This window comes from Centruroides vittatus, unplaced genomic scaffold (genome assembly GCF_030686945.1).
Source record: "Centruroides vittatus isolate TY-2023 unplaced genomic scaffold, ASM3068694v2 contig_799, whole genome shotgun sequence".
In the NCBI taxonomy this organism is placed as follows: Eukaryota; Metazoa; Arthropoda; class Arachnida; order Scorpiones; family Buthidae; genus Centruroides; species Centruroides vittatus.
In genome coordinates this window covers 2,027,418-2,048,703 of record NW_027122516.1, presented here as the reverse complement: position 1 = coordinate 2,048,703, position 21,286 = coordinate 2,027,418, and the positions used below count along the sequence as shown (strand labels likewise).

General features: G+C 32.6%; 1 protein-coding gene and 1 long non-coding RNA gene across 2 annotated transcripts in view; both read left to right on the top strand.

Moving 5' to 3' along the window:
* The first annotated feature begins 238 nt into the window (after positions 1–238).
* LOC136981970 (uncharacterized) overlaps positions 239–21,286 on the top strand; it is a 34,057-nt gene continuing 13,009 nt past the window's right edge. Inside the window, exons 1-2 of the mRNA XM_067278395.1 lie at positions 239–1,434; positions 19,940–19,975. Coding sequence (XP_067134496.1) covers positions 242–1,434; positions 19,940–19,975 — 1,229 coding nt within the window. The 5' untranslated portion in view covers positions 239–241. The remainder of the gene's footprint in view (positions 1,435–19,939; positions 19,976–21,286) is intronic.
* On the top strand, positions 5,400–7,184 carry LOC136981917 (uncharacterized). Its single transcript, XR_010881808.1, has 3 exons — positions 5,400–5,456; positions 5,540–5,629; positions 7,059–7,184. It is a non-coding gene; the product is annotated as an uncharacterized lncRNA (long non-coding RNA).

Below are 21,286 nucleotides of genomic sequence, written 5' to 3'. Positions count from 1 at the left end.
AAATAAATATAGGAAAGTAGCGTGTAATTTACTGTATTAAAACTTTAACAAGACATTAAGATTTTATATCAGATTAATAGTTTGAAAACATCGATTACCTTTAATTATAGTCACTCACATATTTTTAGCTTGAAATATAAATTACTTTTCTCTAGTAACTTAAGGCTTAAAATAAGATAATTTAAAGAAATATCTTTAGAATTATAACATGTATATGCATATTAATTATTTGCAGATTGCAATGTACTGGAAACAGTCATCGCTTGTAATAGCGATATTTGCTTTATTCTCCCAAGTTGGTTCTCAAGAACGTCTTCAACACCTGGCGAAAGCCAATAATAAACTCTGTTTTTCTCTACTGAAAACGTTTCCTGCCGAGAAAAATGCTTTCTTCTCACCTGTAAGCATCAACACGGCTCTAGCCATGGCTTACGGTGCTGCAAGAGGCAAAACGGCTGAACAAATGAGCCACGTTCTTCGATACAACGAAATCGGTGCCAACAAAGAAACCGTCCACCGGAACTTCGCTTCTCTAATTAATCTGTTAGACAACGGCTCCGACGAATATAAACTGAAGATTGCCAATGCCATTGTTTCGCAAAGTGATTATAAAATATTACCCGAATACAGAGAGTTATTGCAGCGCAATTACAAGGCACTTCTCAATGAAGTCGACTTTGCTAGAAACAACGGACGGGCCGTTGAAGAAATAAATAATTGGGTTAGTCAGAAGACCAACGGGAAAATCTCGAGCATGGTCCAGAGTCTTTCCACTTTGACAAGAATGATCCTCCTGAATGCAATTTACTTTAAAGGAATATGGAAGAAAACTTTCGACGTCGATGCCACTAAAAATGAAACCTTTCTCAACTACGGAGTCCAACGTGCCGCTGTTCCTATGATGAATATGAAGGAAACGTTTCCTTACGCAGATTTTCAGGATGAAGGCTTTCGGGCATTAGAATTACCCTACAAAGGAGAGGATATTGGCATGGTTATTGTGCTGCCAAATGCAATGGATGGATTAAACAAATTAGTAAATGAAATTGATGTCGATAAGCTACAAGACATATTCTCAAATCTGACACCGAGGAAAGTAAATATTAAATTGCCGAAATTTAAAATGGAAGATTTTAGAGAACTGAAACAGAGTTTTCAATCGTTAGGTATGCGAGATGCTTTTAATGGCGAGGCAGATTTTTCGGGAATCAGCGGCAAGAGGGATTTGCACGTTTCAAGCATTCTGCATAAGGCTGTGATTGAAGTAAACGAAGAAGGAAGCGAAGCTGCTGCTGCAACTGGTGTTACATTTTATGCCAGAACTAACGTAAGAAATAAGGTTTTACCTCTTTTCTTTGTTGATTACCCGTTCCTGTTTTTTATACGTGATCGAAGGACAGATATGATCTTGTTTGCTGGGCGTATTAATAATTTGTAAGTTTATTTATTTAATTAAACCATACAAAATTAATATTTACCTGTGTAACATTTATTTATCTATAACGCACCACTATGTATTGAAAGCTTCGATCGGCGACCGTCATCGACCGAACTGTACATCATCTTAGGTTTTTTACAAATAGAAGACAAAGTCGCTCCAAAATTTAGACGATCACCATTTCCTCTGATGTTCTAGAACAGAATTAGACAGCTGGACCTTCCTTTATAGGCTACGCAACTGCCTACTCTTTAAAAAGTTCCTTTAATAAACAGAAAAACCTAATAAAGATTAGGCAGTTGCGTAGCCTATAAAGGAAGGTCCAGCTGTCTAATTCTGTTCTAGAACATCAGAGGAAATGGTGATCGTCTAAATTTTGGAGCGACTTTGTCTTCTATTTGTAAAAAGTAAATTTATTCATCCGACGGAAAACCAAAAATCATCTTAGGTCTTAATGTAATAATAAAAGCATTAACCAAAAGACAATTGATATTCAAACAAAAACGCCTGAGATAATACTATGATTAGATCTATAATATATTTAAAAATTTTTCTTTACTACCATAACTACATTTTCCTTTCTCGGCTGTTATATATAACAGAGAGAAAGTATGGCAATCGGTCAAAAAATGACCCCTCAAGATTTTTACATTTTTGTACTCAGGCAATGTCGAGAAATACAAATTCGGAGGTAATTTCTGTATATTTGGATTTTATTCACCCTGTTTGAAGCATTATATCTCCTGTACTTTTTGTCGAAAATTTGTGAAATTTTGCAGGGAGGTTTGTTTATTAGGGTGATTTATTTTATAAAATTTTGGTGGTTAAAGGTCGAGAAGATGGGCAGATAATAGGATCGGTGTATCTCCAGTAGAGTCTGACTTAATGGTGATTTTACTGGTTATTAGCATTTACAGTTATATATATATATATATATATAACTTACCCCTATTCTAGAAATTAAACTTTTGGCCATTTTATAGTAGTTAAAATATACAAGTTTTTAAAATAAAATATGATAACAGATGGCGCCACTAAAATTTTAAATGTGTCGGGAAAGTTGAGCGACACGTCGCTGCTCAACTTTCTTAGTTTTTCTTTTTAAACATAAACTTGGCGCTTGGTAGCGGAATTCAGAAGATTTAACTCGTCATATTTGATTCTTTATTGACGTCAATACGTCGTTATCGTTATCCACGACCACATAAAAATGCGCTTGCTGTCTGTCGGCCATATTGTTTTTGCTTCGGTACGTGTCTTTACAATCTTGCACTTTAGTTATCGTCTGTTAATTATTTAATTGTTAAGGGTCGATTTACACACAACAGTGACGTGCCGGCACAGTGCAGTAAGCATCGATAAATATCACACATAGCCAATCAGTTTTTCATGTACGACACTTGTATGATTGACAGAATACAGATCACGTGTCGTAGATGAAACTCTGATTGGCTATGTGTGATATTTATCGATGTTTATGCACCAAACGGTCACTGTGCCGGCTCGTAACTGTTGTGTGTAAATCGACCCTTATGCTACGATATAATCGTTGACATCTCCAGGAGGAAATAAAGCGAGAAGTTCAATGGTGTTCATGTCTATTACCTTTTTATAACGTAACGGGCTTGGATGACAAACCGATGTGTTTATAACGTAAAATACATCGTGTGCAAACTCTGTAATGATTCGTCATTGTTATGACTAATGCAGTTTCCTTTTAATGTGGCATTGATAATCTCAAGAACCTCTAACGTACTCACGTTATTAAAGTTCAATTGATTTAATTGTTTCTTCGAGTGTGGCTTTCATCTGGAACGTACCAGGTTTATGTTTTTCAATGTTGTAATTATGTTATAAGTAATAGAGCTTGATATAATAGTTTACCTTTATCCAATTCAGGTGAATGTAAACATTCTACCATCACTCTGCTGCAACTCTCATCCATTAACTATAGATTCTGAGCTGGCTGGTGCTCTATAGTTGAATGAACTACCTGGAAATATTACCAGGGCTTCCTCCCGAATGTTCAATCAGTGTTACTTCTTCTGTAGTTAATAAAATAAAAAAAGAAAATTACATTGTTTGAAGTAGGAAGGATTAATTTTTTCTTTCAAAATTTAATGTTAGTTATTAATTTGATTTTTCCTTCGATATATCAATTAAAATGGTTATTTCTTCTTCCGATCAATTTTCGGAGCGTTTTTTCTCGTTTTGATTGCATATTTGTACCTCTGCTTCCGCCATTTTTTAAGGAAGACGGGCGGACAAACGACAATGGGAATTTACAGGTCACAATATTTTTAAAATTGCAACCCAATATAAATTATTATAAAAATTAATTACAAGAATTCAATATAAATATTGGTTATTTTAAAAATAACGAGTATTGTTATTGCTTAAAAAATTGTATAAAATGTTTAAAATGAACACCGTAAAATTTTAGGAACTTTTATCATCCATTACTAAAGTATAATTTTAGTGTTAAAAGCCTTTTTTAAAAATATTATAAAGATTAAGACATTTATAATATAATAATAATTGATTTCCGATAAATATTAATCACTATGCCTTATGTGTAAGATGAATTAATGCGTATTATCCATTCTGATAACAGCTGAACGTCTTATTACACTTTATTGATTTGCGTTAAAGAGCATCGTAAAATATAACATAAGTACAAACTTTCAATGAATAATAGATGTATTAAATCGCTGTATACACTTAAGAAATTCCTCTTACTAATGAACCTGGCTGTTTTATAATAGGAATTTATAGTCACAAACTATATACAGAGTATTATATAAGTAACAGAGCAAGGCTAACGGATCGCAGTCATATGTTTGTATTTTTAACACGGCTCGTGTTAAAAATACAAACATATTTTACTTATTCCAGTCGTATTCAGAAAATTTTAAAAAAGTCATGAATTCGTTCGCAATTAACGAAATCTGTATGCATTGTTTCTTAAGACCATTCTGGGTAAATGCGATGATCTACGGTGTGGATCCTTTCGAACCATGCAACTGCCGAAATAACCAGTTTTCAGCTTTAATTAAAAGAAATTTTATGAACAAATACACTCGATTTTTGGAGTTGATTTACTGGAATGGTGCATTTCTAATGTGGTGGCAGATTATTCCGGGTTGGAATGAAAAGGCAATTTGCTTCGGATGGTCCGATTTATTTCAAAACAATACTCTTCTGTTCAAAGTAACACTCGCGTGCTTACAGTGCTGCTTTGCTTTTACATTTAGTTTCTTCAAAAACAGAAAAGTCACTCTAATAAAAAAATTAAGAAACGAGGATCTCGCGAAGAAGATAAACCGAGCAAATGTCTTCATTAATATAATTTGTCTGCTGGTTTCTTTTGGTATTATTTTCTCTTTGTTATGCTTTCAGATTTTCAATGTATTCTTTATCTACCCAGCGATAGAAAAAAATGAAAAGTTTTGGGGAGAAGCTTTGATCTGTTCAGTCGAATTTGGATTTGCAGCTTCTGTAGGATATGGCGCCGTGGGTTACGCCATACTGTTAATAGGGGTATTATTAGTTCTTACCGAAATGGAATTCAAACAATTGATACAAGATTTTTCTCTTGTGAGAAGAAGTGAGAGAAATTTCTATTTTAAATTGAGAAATTTGATGCTTCGTCACGAAGAATTGTGGAATTTTGTCAGTCAACTTAATACTAAATTTACTTACCCTAGTGGTGTTATCTATCTCGGTTTTATATGTGCAACCAGTTTTTTTTATTATGCATTCTTATTTATAGACGTAAATGATGAAATTAAATTAGCATTTCTGGCACTAGTTGCCTTCTTCGCCTTTACTTGTATCATTGGAGCTTTCTCGGTAAAGAATTTGTTTCAAAAAGTTTCTTTCATAAGAGGAAATGACGTTAATTAAAAACCTTTTAATTCTATTTTCATTATCATATTTCATTTTTCAGATGCAAAATGCATTTCAGGATATCCGGCAATTTGCTGTCAGCAATTTACACCCGGAAGAAAAATTAAAAGTCTGTATTTTATCTATTAATAAATCATTTTACAAATTTACACATAATTTCACTAATTCTTTATTGTTACTTTTATTTTGTAGATCTTAAATTTCATGAAGAGATTTGGAAAAGTATCGTTGAGTTTCATGATCGGTGGTATTTATCCAGTTACAAAAAGAATCCCCTTCAAAGTTTGTATTTGTTTACAGTAATACGAAATATATTTACAGTTCAAAGTATTTTTAAGCGCCATTTGAATATATTTTATATATTTATATTTATTTGACATTAAATTAAACATATATTTTATATCGATTTCTCATACAGGCATTCCACAGGCAACGTAAATAACCCGTTTATCCCAGACATTCCGTGAGAAAACGTTACTTGAGAGTCTATTTCCCATAATTTCCAAGGAAACATAATGCATAAAATCAACTGAAACATGCAAAAAGTTTGCAAAATTGTAACAGGCACAGAAGAAAATGTCTTTACACAATTAACAAAGTATCACGTAAGCGTGTAAAATGCTTAAAACAATGCTTCCTAATAATTAATCAATAACCTATTCTAAATTATTAATAGGGTTGTTAACAAAACCGTTGTTTTGTATACAATAATTTACATAATCTGACAATTTGCGAGCCAATCCCCTAAACATATATCACTGTAAATAGCATGCACCCACTGGCGGATAAAACCTCCGATCAGTAATATTAGGTCGCATGTTCCTGCCTCAATAATAGGTTGGTCATGCGGACTTTTCGGAGTTTTCTTCACGTTTTTAAAAAACAGCCGGGATTCCGTTAGAGAAACTCTAGTGGACACGCTCTTGGATGTAGTCCTGGCTCATGTAGAGTATGCTGTCTTCTCGAGAAGTTCAACCACCAATCACTGCCAGAGCTGTTCCAAACTAATAAATGATTGATAAAATTACCGGAAAATAAGTATAAAGTTTGAACATTTACAACAATTCTCAAATAGGCAATACTTTAAAAGAAAGTGTCTTCTCACTTCCCCCCTTTCTCACATCAGGAAATAACGGTGTCATATAGGAGTCGACATTTTTTTATGGGCTTCTCATCCCACTTAATATGTAAAACGTTTAAAGAAGGGAAGTGAGAAGACACCTTTTTTTAATGTATTGTGAATTTGAGAATTTTTGTAAATTTGCCAAGTTTCTACTAAATGAAGTCAAGAGTTACATCGCCCCGTTGAAATTAATTGCGTTTTTTTCATGAATCTCTCATCCTGCCGATTGCATTTGCAATGGAATTCCACACTTATCTCAGAAACTGTTCTGTGAAAACACTATATTGACGACAATATAAACTAATGCGACGTTATCAGAGGGCGAGAAACGTTGAATAAAGACGTTTCTATGTTAAATGTATTAAAACCAAAAAACATTTTACAGGGAAAACGTTCTGTTGGATATGCCTGTATCTTTATCTGAAGTTTATATAATTTATATAAAACTTTTGGTGTTTATACATAATTTATATAAATTCAAAATTGCTTCTTTGCGGAACAGGTATTTTCAAATCTCATCTAGTTCTACTTGTAAGGTTTATTATAAGATGCAACATAATTATATGCCATACAAATGCTTTTTTTCAGGTTGCAAGTAATTTACATTCTTTCTTTTCGGCATTTATGAAACTGAAAGGAATATCGAAAGAAGAAGGAGTCTGCACCAATACAACAAAGTTTGATTGAGTCGCAAAAGTTCGCACTTTAAGCATTGCATTTATGTATCATTAGTTTAAAATTTCAATAAAGTTAATTGAAATTCTTAAAAAATGTTCCACAAGAATTGAATTTGTAAGAATTCGGAAATATTTGGGAAAAAATTCCATCTTGTCATGTATCAGTTAGTTGGGCATGAGCTTCTTGGCTATATCGTCCCGTGGGGAAGTGTGACGTAATTGTCATGTAATAGTAGTTGTATGCGTTTATGATGGTCATTACGCGGAAAATAATGCATTCCGAGAGGTCTTTTTAAAAGTAACTGGCCCCTATTCGGGCTTTACAGACGTGGAGAAAATCCGGAAAACACCACGCGGCCAGCCCGTTCGAGTGAGGCGCGAACCGAACTCCCAATGTTTAGGAAATGGAACCAGCCTGGCCAGTGCCGTCTTTAGAACGTAAGGGACCCTGGGCCAGAAGAATGTTGGGGGCCCCCATGAAGAAACCGAATCAATACTAGATTACAAACCTAGGGGTCGCTGGTGTAGCTAGCACGGGCCAGACCGGTTACGGATATCGTGCTATCACCCTTTTAACATATCCCAGAAAATCTGTTGACCTGTTTTTTTTTTTTTTTTTTATAGCCAGTGAGAGTTTTCACCCTGTACTCAACATTTCACACTACGTGTTGGTGGAGTAATTTCAATCGTATTATTAATGGTTTCTTCATTTCAAGTAACCTATTTGTTTTCTTTGTAACTTTATTACTTTCGGATTCAAGGGGCCCCTACGACCTTGGGACCCTGGGCCCGGGCCCCGTAGGCTCTTCCCTAAAGACGGCACTGAGCTTGGCCACTTGTGGGCCAATTTACCATTTTCTGGCGTTTCTTTGACCAAAAGTGCCAAGGGAAAAAGGTTAATTATCACAATAATAAGAAAAGAAAATATTTTTGAATTTTAAAAGTGATTCTTGCAAATTTTACTTTCCCGGATCTGTTATATTTAATAGAGAAAAAGAATGGCGATCGTTCTAGAAATAACCCCAAGACTTTTATATTTTTCGGACTTAGAGGACCGCGAAATGTCGAGAAATGCAAACAAATTCGGATGTAATTTCTGTATCTTTGGATTTTATTCACCCTGTTTGAAGATTAATCTCCTGTGCTTTTTGTCGAAAATTGGTGAAATTTTGCAGGGAGGTTTGTTTATTAGGGTGATTTATTTTATAAAATTTTGGTGGTTAAAAATCGAGAGTATGGGCAGATAATACGGTCGTTATTATCTCCAGTAGGGTTTGACTTAATGGCGATTTTACTGGTTATTAGCATTTGTAATTTTTTATATAACTTATCCCTACCCTGAAAATTAAAGTTTTGGCCATTTTATAATAGTTAAAATATAAAAGTTTTTAAAATAAAATATGATAACAGATGGCGCTACAAATTCTTAATGTCGGAAAAGTAGCGCAACTCGTCGCTATTTTATTTTTTCTTGGTTTTTCTTTTTAAACATAAACTTGGCGCTTGATATAGGAATTCAGAAGATTTAACTCGTCATATTTGATTCTTTATTGACGTCAATACGTCGTTATCGTTATCCATGCCCATATAAAAATGCGATTGCTGTCTGTTGGCCATATTGTTTTTGCTTCGGTACGTGACTTTACAATCTTCCACTTTAGTTATCGTCTGTTAATTATTTAATTGTTAATGCTACGATATAATCGTTGATATCGCCAGGAGAAAATAAAGCGAGTGCTTCAATGGCGTCCATGTCTATTACGTTTTCACAACGTAATTGGCTTGGATGCGTAAACCGTATATAACCAGTGCCGTCTTTAGGGGAGGGCCTACGGGGCCCGGGCCCAGGCCCTTCCCTAAAGAGTCAGGGTCTTTAGGGGCCCCTGAATTCGAAAGTAATAAAGTTACAAAGAAAACAAATAGATTACTTGAAATGAAGAAACCATAATACGATTGAAATTACTCCACCAACACGTAGTGTGAAATGTTGAGTACAGGGTGAAAACTCTCACTGGCTATAAAAAAAAAAAAACAGGTCAACAGATTTTCTGGGATATGTTAAAAGAGTGATAGCACGATATCCGTAACCGGTCTGGCCCGTGCTAGCTACACCAGCGACCCCTAACGTTATGTGTTTATAATTATAACGTAAAATACATCGTGTGCAAACTTTGTAATAATTCGCCATTGTTATGACTAATGCAGTTTCCTTTTAATGTGGCATTGATAATCTCAAGAACCTCTAACGTACTCACGTTATTAAAGTTCAATTGATTTCATTGTTTCTTCGAATGTGGCTTTCATCTGGCATATACGGCAAGTGACGTCCCAGGTTTATGTTTTTCAATGTTGTAATTATGTTCTTTAACTGAATCGGTGATTGTCTATCCGTAGCGCCAATATAAAGTAAATATCGATGAAATGGTTGAGATTTGTTATATCCCCGTTACCCTATCTAAAGTTATAATATCTTTGCTATCCCTAGGTTTCCAGAATTTATTCGATTTCCAGATAAAAGGAATGAAGTTGAATCAAAAATTAACGATTTTTATGTGTATTTGGGATTTTCCACAGTGCTTCAAATCAATTGATGCAACGCCTAAAAAAGAATCTGTTGATTACTACAACTATTAAGCATGGTATTCCATAGATCTTCTTGTAGTTGTAGGTGGCAAGTATATGTTTACTTATATAAATGTCGGATCTCCTCGTAGAAATAATGATGCATATATCTTAAAAACTTCTCATTCACTGTTAATCCGCTTACAGTATATAACATCCTTAAAAGTGGAGAAAATATTCCACTTTTACTCAACGGTGATTCTGCCTTTCCTTTATTGTTAAATTTACTGAAACTATTTTCAAATAATAAAGAGAATGAAATAGAAAAAGTGTTCAACTTTAAGTTATTTACAGCTCGGAGTGTGGTGGAAAATGCATTTGGAAGATTAAAAGGAAGATTTCGAAGAGTTGGAGTGGATAACAGCATTCAAATATCAAATTTAATTGCAAGAACTTGTTGTGTACTGCATAATTCGTGTGAGAAGGGAGATAATCCGGTAGATAAAACCTGGTTTAATGAAACAGATCAGACTGATAGAGAGAAATTGCACGAGAGGAAGAAATAATGAATGAAAAAGCAGTTTTAATCAGAAATGCTATAGCAAGGAGTTTTACTCATGTTTAGGTTTATAAGAATTCTATGCTATAAGACAAATTTTTATCTTAAGCAATATTTCCATTACTTTGAATGCATATGAATAATTAAATTAAGCAAAATAAATGGGCATATACAATAAAAATTATTGTTATTTCGAATCAATTAATTACACGTTTTCTTCATTATGGATAATTATTCCTTTTCCAATTGTGCACTCTCTTAATGTAATTGCAGTCCTTCCTCGCCGATCATTATTAATTTCCTTTCTAAGTCCTCACAAACAGCATTACTTCGTTTAATTTCAGTCAGTGATTCATGTATTTGCGTTCCAATGAAATAAGGGTGATGACCTCATCGCCCTCATTTCAACAACAACTGAAACATCTTCAATTAATGCAGTGAAAATTACTCTATTTTCATTGTTCTGTAAGAGAGACAAGCACAGTTATTTAACAATATACACTATTTTATTTAAATAATCATAAAAAACGATGTCACTTATATGAAAATATTAATTTATTAGAGTAAATGACGATTACATGTTTAGTAACAACTTTGAAATTTAACTGGTATTCCATGGTTCTTGCAGTTATACATGCCAAACGGTAATAACAAATTCCAGAATGTTGTGTTATATTTAAAAGCGGCAGAGAATTACGGGAAGTTAAGTTATAGCAATAAATTTTTTCGAATGTTATAAGTAATAGACCTTGATATAATAGTTTACCTTTATCCAATTCAGGTGTATGTAAACATTCTACCATCTTCATTCTACCATTGGACTAGTCTAATATAAATATTCGTTATAAGTTGGAAAATATTTTAAAATAAGTTTTACCTTCCATTACTAAAGTATGCATTAAATATTAAAAGCCTTTTATAACAGTATTGTAATGATTAATTTGTATGATGTTTAAGACGTCTATAATATAATAATAATTGATTTCCGATAAATATAATTACAATGCTTTATATGTGAAACGAATTTATTTGTGTTGTTAGTGCTTGTTATCGATTCTGATAACAGCTGAACGTACTATTTTATTACTTGTCTTTAAAAGTGAATCGTTAAACATAATCGTATTCTAAACTTTCAATGAATGTACTTAAATCGCTGCGTACACTTAAGAAATTCCTCTCACTAATGGATCTGCCTGTTTTATTATACGCAATTTATGGTCACAAACCAAGTACGGGAAATTACATAAGTAACAAATTCAACAACAAAATATAACAAATCAAAATATCTCGTGTTAAGGGTAGAAATCTGGGCTGTGGAGTCGGTAGATTTTTACACGACTCCCACTCCGACCGAGGGCGGACTTGTTAACAAAGTAGGCCCGGAAATTCTGACGTCATCACGTGACCTCAGAATATTAGTATCGATAAATATAGTTCTAATAAAGATAGAACGTAGAAACTTTTTTATTCCAAAGCTAAAATATTCCTCTAAGTAATGAGTCAATACGATAACTTTTACTTTTCTGGCTGTTATATATAACAGAGGAAAAGTGTGGCCATCGGCCAACAAATGCTCCCACCCCAAACTTTTGCATTTTTGAACTCGGGGCATCTCGAAAAGTCGAGATATGCAAAAGATTCGGGGTTTTTTTTTTTTTTTTTCCTGTCTGAGAAAGTCATTCTTTTCCTTTGTTATAGACTTATACTGTATAACAGCCGGGAAAGTAATAATGACGACGATTCTGATTATTTTTTAAAAAATACGAAATAAAACGATTTTTAAAAATTAATTAAACATTAAAATTTGACACATCTACCGAATATATAAGTTCACATTTATTGGCTCGTTCGGTGATGGCATCGGTATTTGGTAAGCGTGTATGAATAAAAATAGTAAATACATTCTTATACAAACAAATTAGTTTAATAAAAATGTTGTATAGTACATAATATACGAGTATATTGGGTAATATATAAGTATACAGATACATTAAACTAAGTCAAGAATGAGAAATATAACATTTAGACTGGTAAAAAAACAGGTTGCTTATTTTGCCACGTTGATTAATTTATTACTTTTCATCTCTGTTATAAACTGAATTACTCCTTACAAAAAAAAAAAATCACTTCTATTAAGTCAGCATTGACTGAAGCTCTTAAATCATATTTAATAATTTTAAGAGCGGAAATAAACGCTTTACCGAAACTTGGTTGGTGGCAATGCTGTGACAATCAATGTTGTAGTTTGGATAATGTCTGGATAGTGCAGTATGGCCGTTTTAACACTCAAACTTAAAGAGTGGTCAATGTCATTTGTTTTTCCAGTGCATAATAAATATCATTTTCAAATTTTGTAAGATTTCCTTTTCTGTCTGTACTCGTATTAGAAATCAAGCTTAATTTTGAGGGTAGAGACGAGTTTTATAGAAAATAAAAATAAAATTTAAAAAAACTAGCAGATAAGCCAGATATTGCTCACGTAAAAAGTAACGATAACGAAGATTAAGATATTTAGATTATATCCGATTTTACCCGTTTTCACTGGGTGCAAGAATTAGGTCCTCTCTCTTCCGAGACTAATTAGAGAATTTTTAGATGGGTCTAAAAGAATGTTCGATTTTTCACAAAAACGCAAAATACCGCATCTAAAATAGCACGGTAGAAACGGAGTTCTTCGGGGTAATCCTTAACCATCTCCCTCTTCCCCCCGCGAGAGGAATTTCGAAAAATTCCTTCTTAGTGTACATTCTTATGATGTATCCTAACTGTGTACCAAATTTCAACTCTTAACCGTTTGAACTCTGAGCTTATCATTATTATTATATTAGCCCATCTCGATTATATTATAAGATTGTGAATGCTAATAACGAGTAAAATATTCATTAAGTCCGACCACACTGGAGATATGACACATGACCCCTTCTATGTCTCTACCCTGTCGACCTTTAATAAAGAACCAAAATTTAATAGCATTAATGCCCTTTATACACACGCTACTGTGCCAAATTTTGTTTCTTAAACTTTACTCATTCTGAGATATTGTTTAATAGTTCGGAACAGAATAAAGAAATTAAACAAATTAGACGCCAACATACGCGCGTGGACGGGCAAATTTTTCCCTTTATTTGAGATTTTTTGGGTTCGAGAGATCTCCAAACGTATAGATTTATATCTTTACTTGTTGCTTTGTAAGAAAACTCCTCGCTTATGGTAAGAGTTAGAGGTGACTGTTCGCCGTTAATGTTCTCTGAGACTGGTGATAAGCAGGGCTGTATTTTGAGCCCAGTCTTGTTTAGTATTTTTCTGAACGATCTCTTTGGTATTATTAACTCTTTCGATGATGGTATAGAAATAGATGGTTTCCAAATTAAAATACTGGCTTACGCAAATGATATTGTAATTTTATCTGATTCTGTGGTCGGACTTCAAAGATTGATTGATAAATTGGCAATTTATTTAGATGGAAATAGTTTGAAATTGAATTTGAATAAGTCTAAGATTGTTGTTTTTCGAAGAGGAGGTAAGAGTGCGAGGGCAAATGAATGGTGGTTTAAGGGTTCTCCAATTCAAGTTGTCTCTGACTACAAATATTTGGGTGTTACATTTTCGTCTAATGGTTTATTCCGTGTGCATTACATTAATAAGAGAACTCATGCTAGATTATTGATGAATAAAATTATTCAGTTAGGGAGATCTGCCAAATTACGTAATCTGATAATGCACAGCATGAAATCTTATACTTTGGCAGATAAAATTTTATAAGATTTATCATTCTTTCTTCCAGTCCTAAAGTATATCCATAACATTAAAAACATTTTATAAATATGCCACATATATTTTAACTTGTATCACGTGTAACATATTTATAATAAAATAAGAATTCACCTCTAATGAATGCTGTTAATATGAATTATAAGACGAATTACATATACTTCTATCGAGTCTATCGATTATCTTTAATTAAAATTAATCGTTAAATAGGATGTTATTTTAAACTTTCGGTAAAGTGATCGACGTAATTAAATTGTGTTTGCAATCAAAAATCCTTACTTAGTGAGGAATTTCTTGAGTGCAAACAGCAATTTAATTGCATTTAATTTAATGACGCTAATACAGATTGCATAAGCATCCGTTGCTTATGAAATCTGTAGAACAAAATTTCTCGTGTTAACGATAGACACAGATTTTACTTATTCTAGTTGTACATAAAATTAGTAAAGCGAATCAATCATGAATTCGTTTGAAATTAACGAAATCTGTATGCATTGCTTCTTAAGACCATGCTGGGTAAATGCGATGATCTACGGTGTGGACCCCTTCGAACCATGCAACTGCCGAAACAATAAGTTTTTAGCATTTATTAAAAGAAAATATATGAAGAAATATATTGAATTTCTCGAGTTGTTTTACTGGAGTAATGCAGTTCTGTTCTGCTCGCAGATTATTCCGGGTTGGAATAAAAACGCAATTTGCATTGGATGGTACGATTTAATCAAAAGCAATACTCTTCCGATGAAAGTGGCAGTTGCGTGCTTACAATGCTGCTTTGCTTTTACATTCAGTTTCTTCAAAAACAGAAAAGTCACTTTAATAAAAAGACTAATAAACGAAGATCTTGTGGAGAAGAAAAAGGAAGCAAATATTTTAATTAATATTATTTGTCTGCTCGTGTTTTTTTGTATTATTTTCGTTGTGTTCGGCTACCAGATTTTGAATGTATTCTTTATCTACCCAGCGATAAAGAAAAATGAAAAGTTTTGGGGAGAAGCTCTGATCTGTTCGGTCGAAGTTGGATTTGCCTTTTCTGTAGGACTTGGCGCCATAGCTTATTCTTTTTTATCGCTTGCAGTATTATTAGTACTTTCGGAAATGGAATTCAAACAATTGATACAAGATTTTTCTCTTGTAAGAAGAAGTGATAAACAGTTCTATTTTAAATTGAGAACTTTGATGCTTCGTCACGAAGAATTGTGGAATTTCGTCAGTCAACTTAATACTAAATTTAGTTATCCTAGTCTTGCTATGTATCTCGGTTTTATATGTGCAACCAGTTTTTCTTATTATGCGTTATTCTTTATAGACGTAAATGATGCAATTAGATTAGCATTTCTGGCACTAGTTGTCATATTCACCTTTACTTGTGTCATTGCAGCTTGTTTGTTGTGCAGTTTTGCTTTCTCGGTAAAGAATTTGTTTTTAAAAGTTTCTTTTATAAGAGGAAACAATGCTAATGTGAATATTTGAATACGATTCTTAATATTATATTTCGTTTTTCAGATGCAAAATGCCTTTCAAGATATCCGACAATTTGCTACCAGCAATTTACATCGGGAAGAAAAGTTAAAAGTCTGTATTAATAAATCATTTTAAAAGTTTACACAGGATTAATTAGTATATTCTTTATGGCTTACTTTTATTTATAGATCTTAAATTTCATGAAGAGATTTGGAAAAGTGTCGTTGAGTTTCATGATCGGTGGTATTTATCCAGTTACAAAAAGAATCCCCTTCAAAGTTTGTATTTGTTTACAGTAATACAAAATATATTTACAGTTCAAAGTATTTTTAAGCGCCACTTGAATATATTTTATATATTTATATTTATTTGACATTAAATGAAAGATATATTTTATATCGATTTCTCATACAGGCATTCCACAGGCAACGTAAATAACCCGTTTATCCCACACATTCCGTGAGAAAACGTTACTTGAGAGTCTATTTCCCATAATTTCCAAGGAAACATAATGCATAAAATCAACTCAAACATGCAAAAAGCTTGCAAAATTGTAACCGGCACACAAGAAAATGTATTTATACAATTAACAAAGTATCACGTAAGCGTGTAAAATGCTTAAAACAATGCTTCCTAATAATTAATCAATAACCTTTTCTAAATTATTAATAGGGTTGTTAACAAAACCGTTGTTTTGTATACAATAATTTACATAATCTGACAATTTGCAAGCCAATCCCCTAAACATATATCACTGTAAATAGCATGCACCCACTGGCGGATAAAACCTCCGATCAGTAATCTTTGGTCGCATGTTCCTGTATCAACAATAGGTTGGTCATGCAGACTTTTCGGAGTTTTCTTCACGTTTTTAAAAAACAGCCGGGATTCCGTTAGAGAAACTCTAGTGGACACGCTCTTGGATGTAGTCCTGGCTCATGTAGAGTATGCTGTCTTCTCGAGAAGTTCTACCACCAATCACTGCCAGAGCGGTTCCAAACTAACAAATGATTGATAAAATTACCGGAAAAATAAGTATAAAGTTTGAACATTTACAACAATTCTCAAATAGGCAATACTTTAAAAGAAAGTGTCTTGTCACTTCCTCCCTTTCTCACATCAGGAAATAACGGTGTCATATAAGAGTCGACATTTTTTTATGGGCTTCTCATCCCACTTAATAAGTAAAACGTTTAAAGTAGGGAAGTGAGAAGGCACCTTTTTTAATGTATTGTGAATTTGAGAATTTTTGTAAATTTGCCAAGTTTCTACTAAATGTTGTCAAGAGTTACGACATCGCCCCGTTGAAATGAATTGCGGTTTTTCACGAATCTCTCATCCTGCCGATTGCATTTGCAGTGGAACGCCACACTTACCTCACTAACTGTTCTGTGAAAACACTATATTGACGACAATATAAACTAATGCGACGTTATCAGAGGGCGAGAAACGTTGAATAAAGACGTTTCTATGTTAAATGTATTAAAACCAAAAAACATTTTACGGGGAAAACGTTCTGTTGGATATGCCTGTATTTTTATCTGAAGTTTATATAATTTATGTAAAACTTTTGGTGTTTATACATAATTTATATAAATTAAAAATTGCTTCTTTGCGGAAGAGGTATTTTTAAATGTCACCTAGTTGCACTTGTAAGGTTTATTATAAGATGTGACATAATCATATGCCATACAAATGCTTTTTTCCAGGTTGCAAGTAATTTACATTCTTTCTTTTCGGCATTTATGAAACTGAAAGGAATATCGAAAGAAGGAGTCTGCACCAATACAACAAATTTGGATTAAGTTCGCACTTTAAGCATCGCATTTATGTATCAATGGTTTAAAATTTGAATAAAGTTAACTGAAATTTTCTTAAAATGTTTCATAAAATAATTGATTGTAAAAGAATTCGGAAACGTTTGTGAAATAATTCCATCTTAAAGCAAAAAATAGCAAACTTTATGTAACACATTTCGGTGAGAATTTTTGAACTGAAATAACGTGCACCGGCAGTTTTTATGTACTTAATCGACACCTCCTGCCTTTAATACCCCCTTTCGCTGTAATTTTTAATCTGAAATAAATTATATCAGATTACTGCTAATGGAGTTAACTACTCGTTCGCATTGAGTAAAGTAAAGTCAATTTCAGACTGTAAGATCGCGATTATAAATTACGTTATATTTTAAATAAAATTAAAGTTTTATTTTTATTCGATAAACTATTGCAAACCAATTTATTTATTATAATTTAAGTCCTTCGACTTTACAAACGTACTGTAATCAGTTGCCTGTTTGCGAGTTGTACACATACAATCCTTGGGTATACAACACGGATTGTCAGTGTATCACATATCTAAGTCAGGAAACTTGCAAATATATTATATGTGTGTAAGTAGTATGTACCAAGTTTATGAAAGGAAATTGTATAAGTATATGGTAGCCTGAATATGGATCTAGAAGAGCCGCACGCAGCTCACGAGCCACAGTTTGCCCACCGTAGGTATATACAATTCCGCATTTCTTTAAAAAGTTACTCGCCAATTTAATGATTTCTATTTCGATGAAAATATTATTTAAAGAAATAATTTTGTTTCTAAAAAATTAAACTGTTTTAACCGTAATTAAAAAGAGAATTTGAAGTATACGAATGCTTTAAAAGCGTATAAAAAGTCAATAAAAGTTCACTTAGTTTTTAAGTGATACGTCGTATGACTTTTAAATTGTCTGGATACTTCTTACATGCAAAGAATTTCCCGAATTTCCTTCATTAGAATTTATAATTAAATATCTATTACCATTAATAAATTGTTCTACAAATTAATGATAAGTAATCAATATAAATATTCATTCTTTAATGACTCGAATTAATAAATATTGATAATGCACAGCATAAAATCTTATAAAATTTTATCTTCCATACTTTGCATAGTTATCATTCTTTCTTCCAGTCCTAAAGTATATTCATAACATTAAAAACATTCTATAAATATGCCACATATATTTTAACTTGTATCACGTGTAACATATTTATAATAAAATAAGAATTCACCTCTAATGAATGCTGTTAATACGAATTATAAGACGAATTACATGTACTTCTATCGATTCTATCGATTATCTTTAATTAAAAGATCATCGTTAAATAATATGTTATTTTAAACTTTCGGTTAAATGATCGACGTAATTAAATTGTGTTTGCACTCGAAAAATTCCTTACTTAAAAGGAAGAATTTCTTGAGTGCAAATAGCAATTAAATTGCACTTAATTTAATGACGCTAATAGAGATTGCATGAGCAACGGAGTAGAACAGAATTTCTCGTGTTAAGGATAGACACTGATTTTACTTATTGTAGTTATACTTAAAATTCGTAAAGCGAATAAATCATGAATTCGTTCGCAATTAACGAAATCTGTATGCATTACTACTTAAGACCATGCTGGGTAAATGCGATGATCTATGGTTTGGATCCTTTTGAACCATGCAACTGCCGAAATAACGAGTGTTCACCTTTAATTAGAAGAAAATTTATAGACAAATATATTCGATTTTTGGAATTGACATATTGGAATAAAGCGGTTCTCCTGTGGTGGCAGACTATTCCGGGTTGGGGTGAATATTCAATTTGTTTTGGATGGTACGATTTATTTCAAAACAGTACTCTTTTGTTGAAAGTAACACTCGCGTGCTTACAATGCTGCTTTGCTTTTACATTTAGTTTCTTCAAGAACAGAAAAGTCACTCTAATAAAAAAACTAAGAAACGAGGATCTTGTGAAGAAGATAAACCGAGCAAATGTCTTCATTAATATTATTTCTCTGCTTGTTTTTTTTGCCATTAATTTCGCTGTGTTTTGCTTTCAGATTTTGAATCTATTATTTATTTACCCAGCGATAGAAAAAAATGAAAAGTTCCCGGGAGAGGCACTGTACTGTTCGGTCGAAATTGGATTTTTTGCTTGTGTCGGTATTGGCGCTTTGAGTTATGCTTTCTTATTGCTAGCAATATTATTAGTTCTTACCGAAATGGAATTCAAACAGTTGATACAAGATTTTTCTCTTGTAAGAAGAAGTGATAAACAGTTCTATTTTAAATTGAGAACTTTGATGCTTCGTCACGAAGAATTGTGGAATTTCGTCAGTCAACTTAATACTAAATTTAGTTATCCTAGTCTTGCTATGTATCTCGGTTTTATATGTGCAACCAGTTTTTCTTATTATGCGTTATTCTTTATAGACGTAAATGATGCAATTAGATTAGCATTTCTGGCACTAGTTGTCATATTCACCTTTACTTGTGTCATTGCAGCTTGTTTGTTGTGCAGTTTTGCTTTCTCGGTAAAGAATTTGTTTTTAAAAATTTCTTTTACAAGAGGAAACAATGTTAATGTAAATATTTGAATACGATTCTTAATATTATATTTCGTTTTTCAGATGCAAAATGGCTTTCAAGATGTCCGACAATTTGCAGTGAGCAATATACATCTGGAAGAAAAGTTAAAAGTCTGTATTAATAAATCATTTTAAAACTTTACACATAATTTGATTGATTGTAAATTCTTTATTGCTTACTTTTATTTTGTAGATCTTAAATTTCATGAAAAGATTTGGAAAAGTGTCGTTGAGTTTAATGATCGGTGGTGTTTATCCAGTTACAAAAAGAATTCCCTTTAAAGTCTGTATTTCTTTATAGTATTAAGAAAATATATATACAACGATAAGTATTTTTTAAACACGATTTGGATAGACTTTATACATTTATAATTAATTGATTTAAGTTATTTATTATTTATAATTATCTTATACATGTAATGAATCTGTAATTAATTTAGACGTATATTTTATAATCATTTTATACCCAGGCATCCTCTTAAGGCAACGTCAGTAACACGTTTATCCCAGACAGTCTGTGGAAAACGTTAATTATAAATTGATTTCCCATCATTTACAAGCAAAAATGGCAAAGCATTAGTAGGTGAACCAAGGATAAAATATTTGAAAAGTCGTAACTGAAACACAAGGAAAATGTCTAGATATAAGTGACAAAGTATCATATTTGCATATAAAATGCTTAAAATATTGCTTATTGATTAACACCTGAATAGGAGCCAATTTCCCATAGAAAATCTTTCCGAGAAGCATTTCACCTTAACAAATAGCCCACCCGTTGCAATGCCATATCAAATAACAGGCAGCAATACAGAAATTTGTTAGAAACAAATACGAATAGAAATTTACAATAAAAACAAGAATGAAGGTCAACATACATAACATTGTTTCTGTATACCTTAGATTTTGATCGATTATTGTTTGTGACGGCACAAAAAAGCTTTTGTGCTTGTAATGAAAGCTGTTGATATGATGCTGGACGTCTTTTTCATCGCTAGAAACAATTGGTATATATCAGGTTGTAAATGTAAAATTTATACGTTTTGAAAGAAAAATGTATTGACAATTAACTCAACAACAATTAGAATTTAGCCTGGTAGACACAAAATGGCGTGATGTGAACGATATGGATGGTAATCACCATTTTTTTTTTTTTAACTGTTTCCTCCCTGAGGGCACATTGCATCTTAATATACTCTGGTAAGCATTTCGATCGAAGCGATGTCTTTGTCTTTTCTTGCAAAGTTTCTCTGTTTGATTTGGTCTGTAAATTCGAGTGTCGAATAGAGTATTTTTCAGTTGAAGTTCATGACGCGCACCTCTACAGATGCGTGTTTTTAAAATATATTTGTACACTATGTACGAATAAAGTGGAAATTACACTAAAAAAAC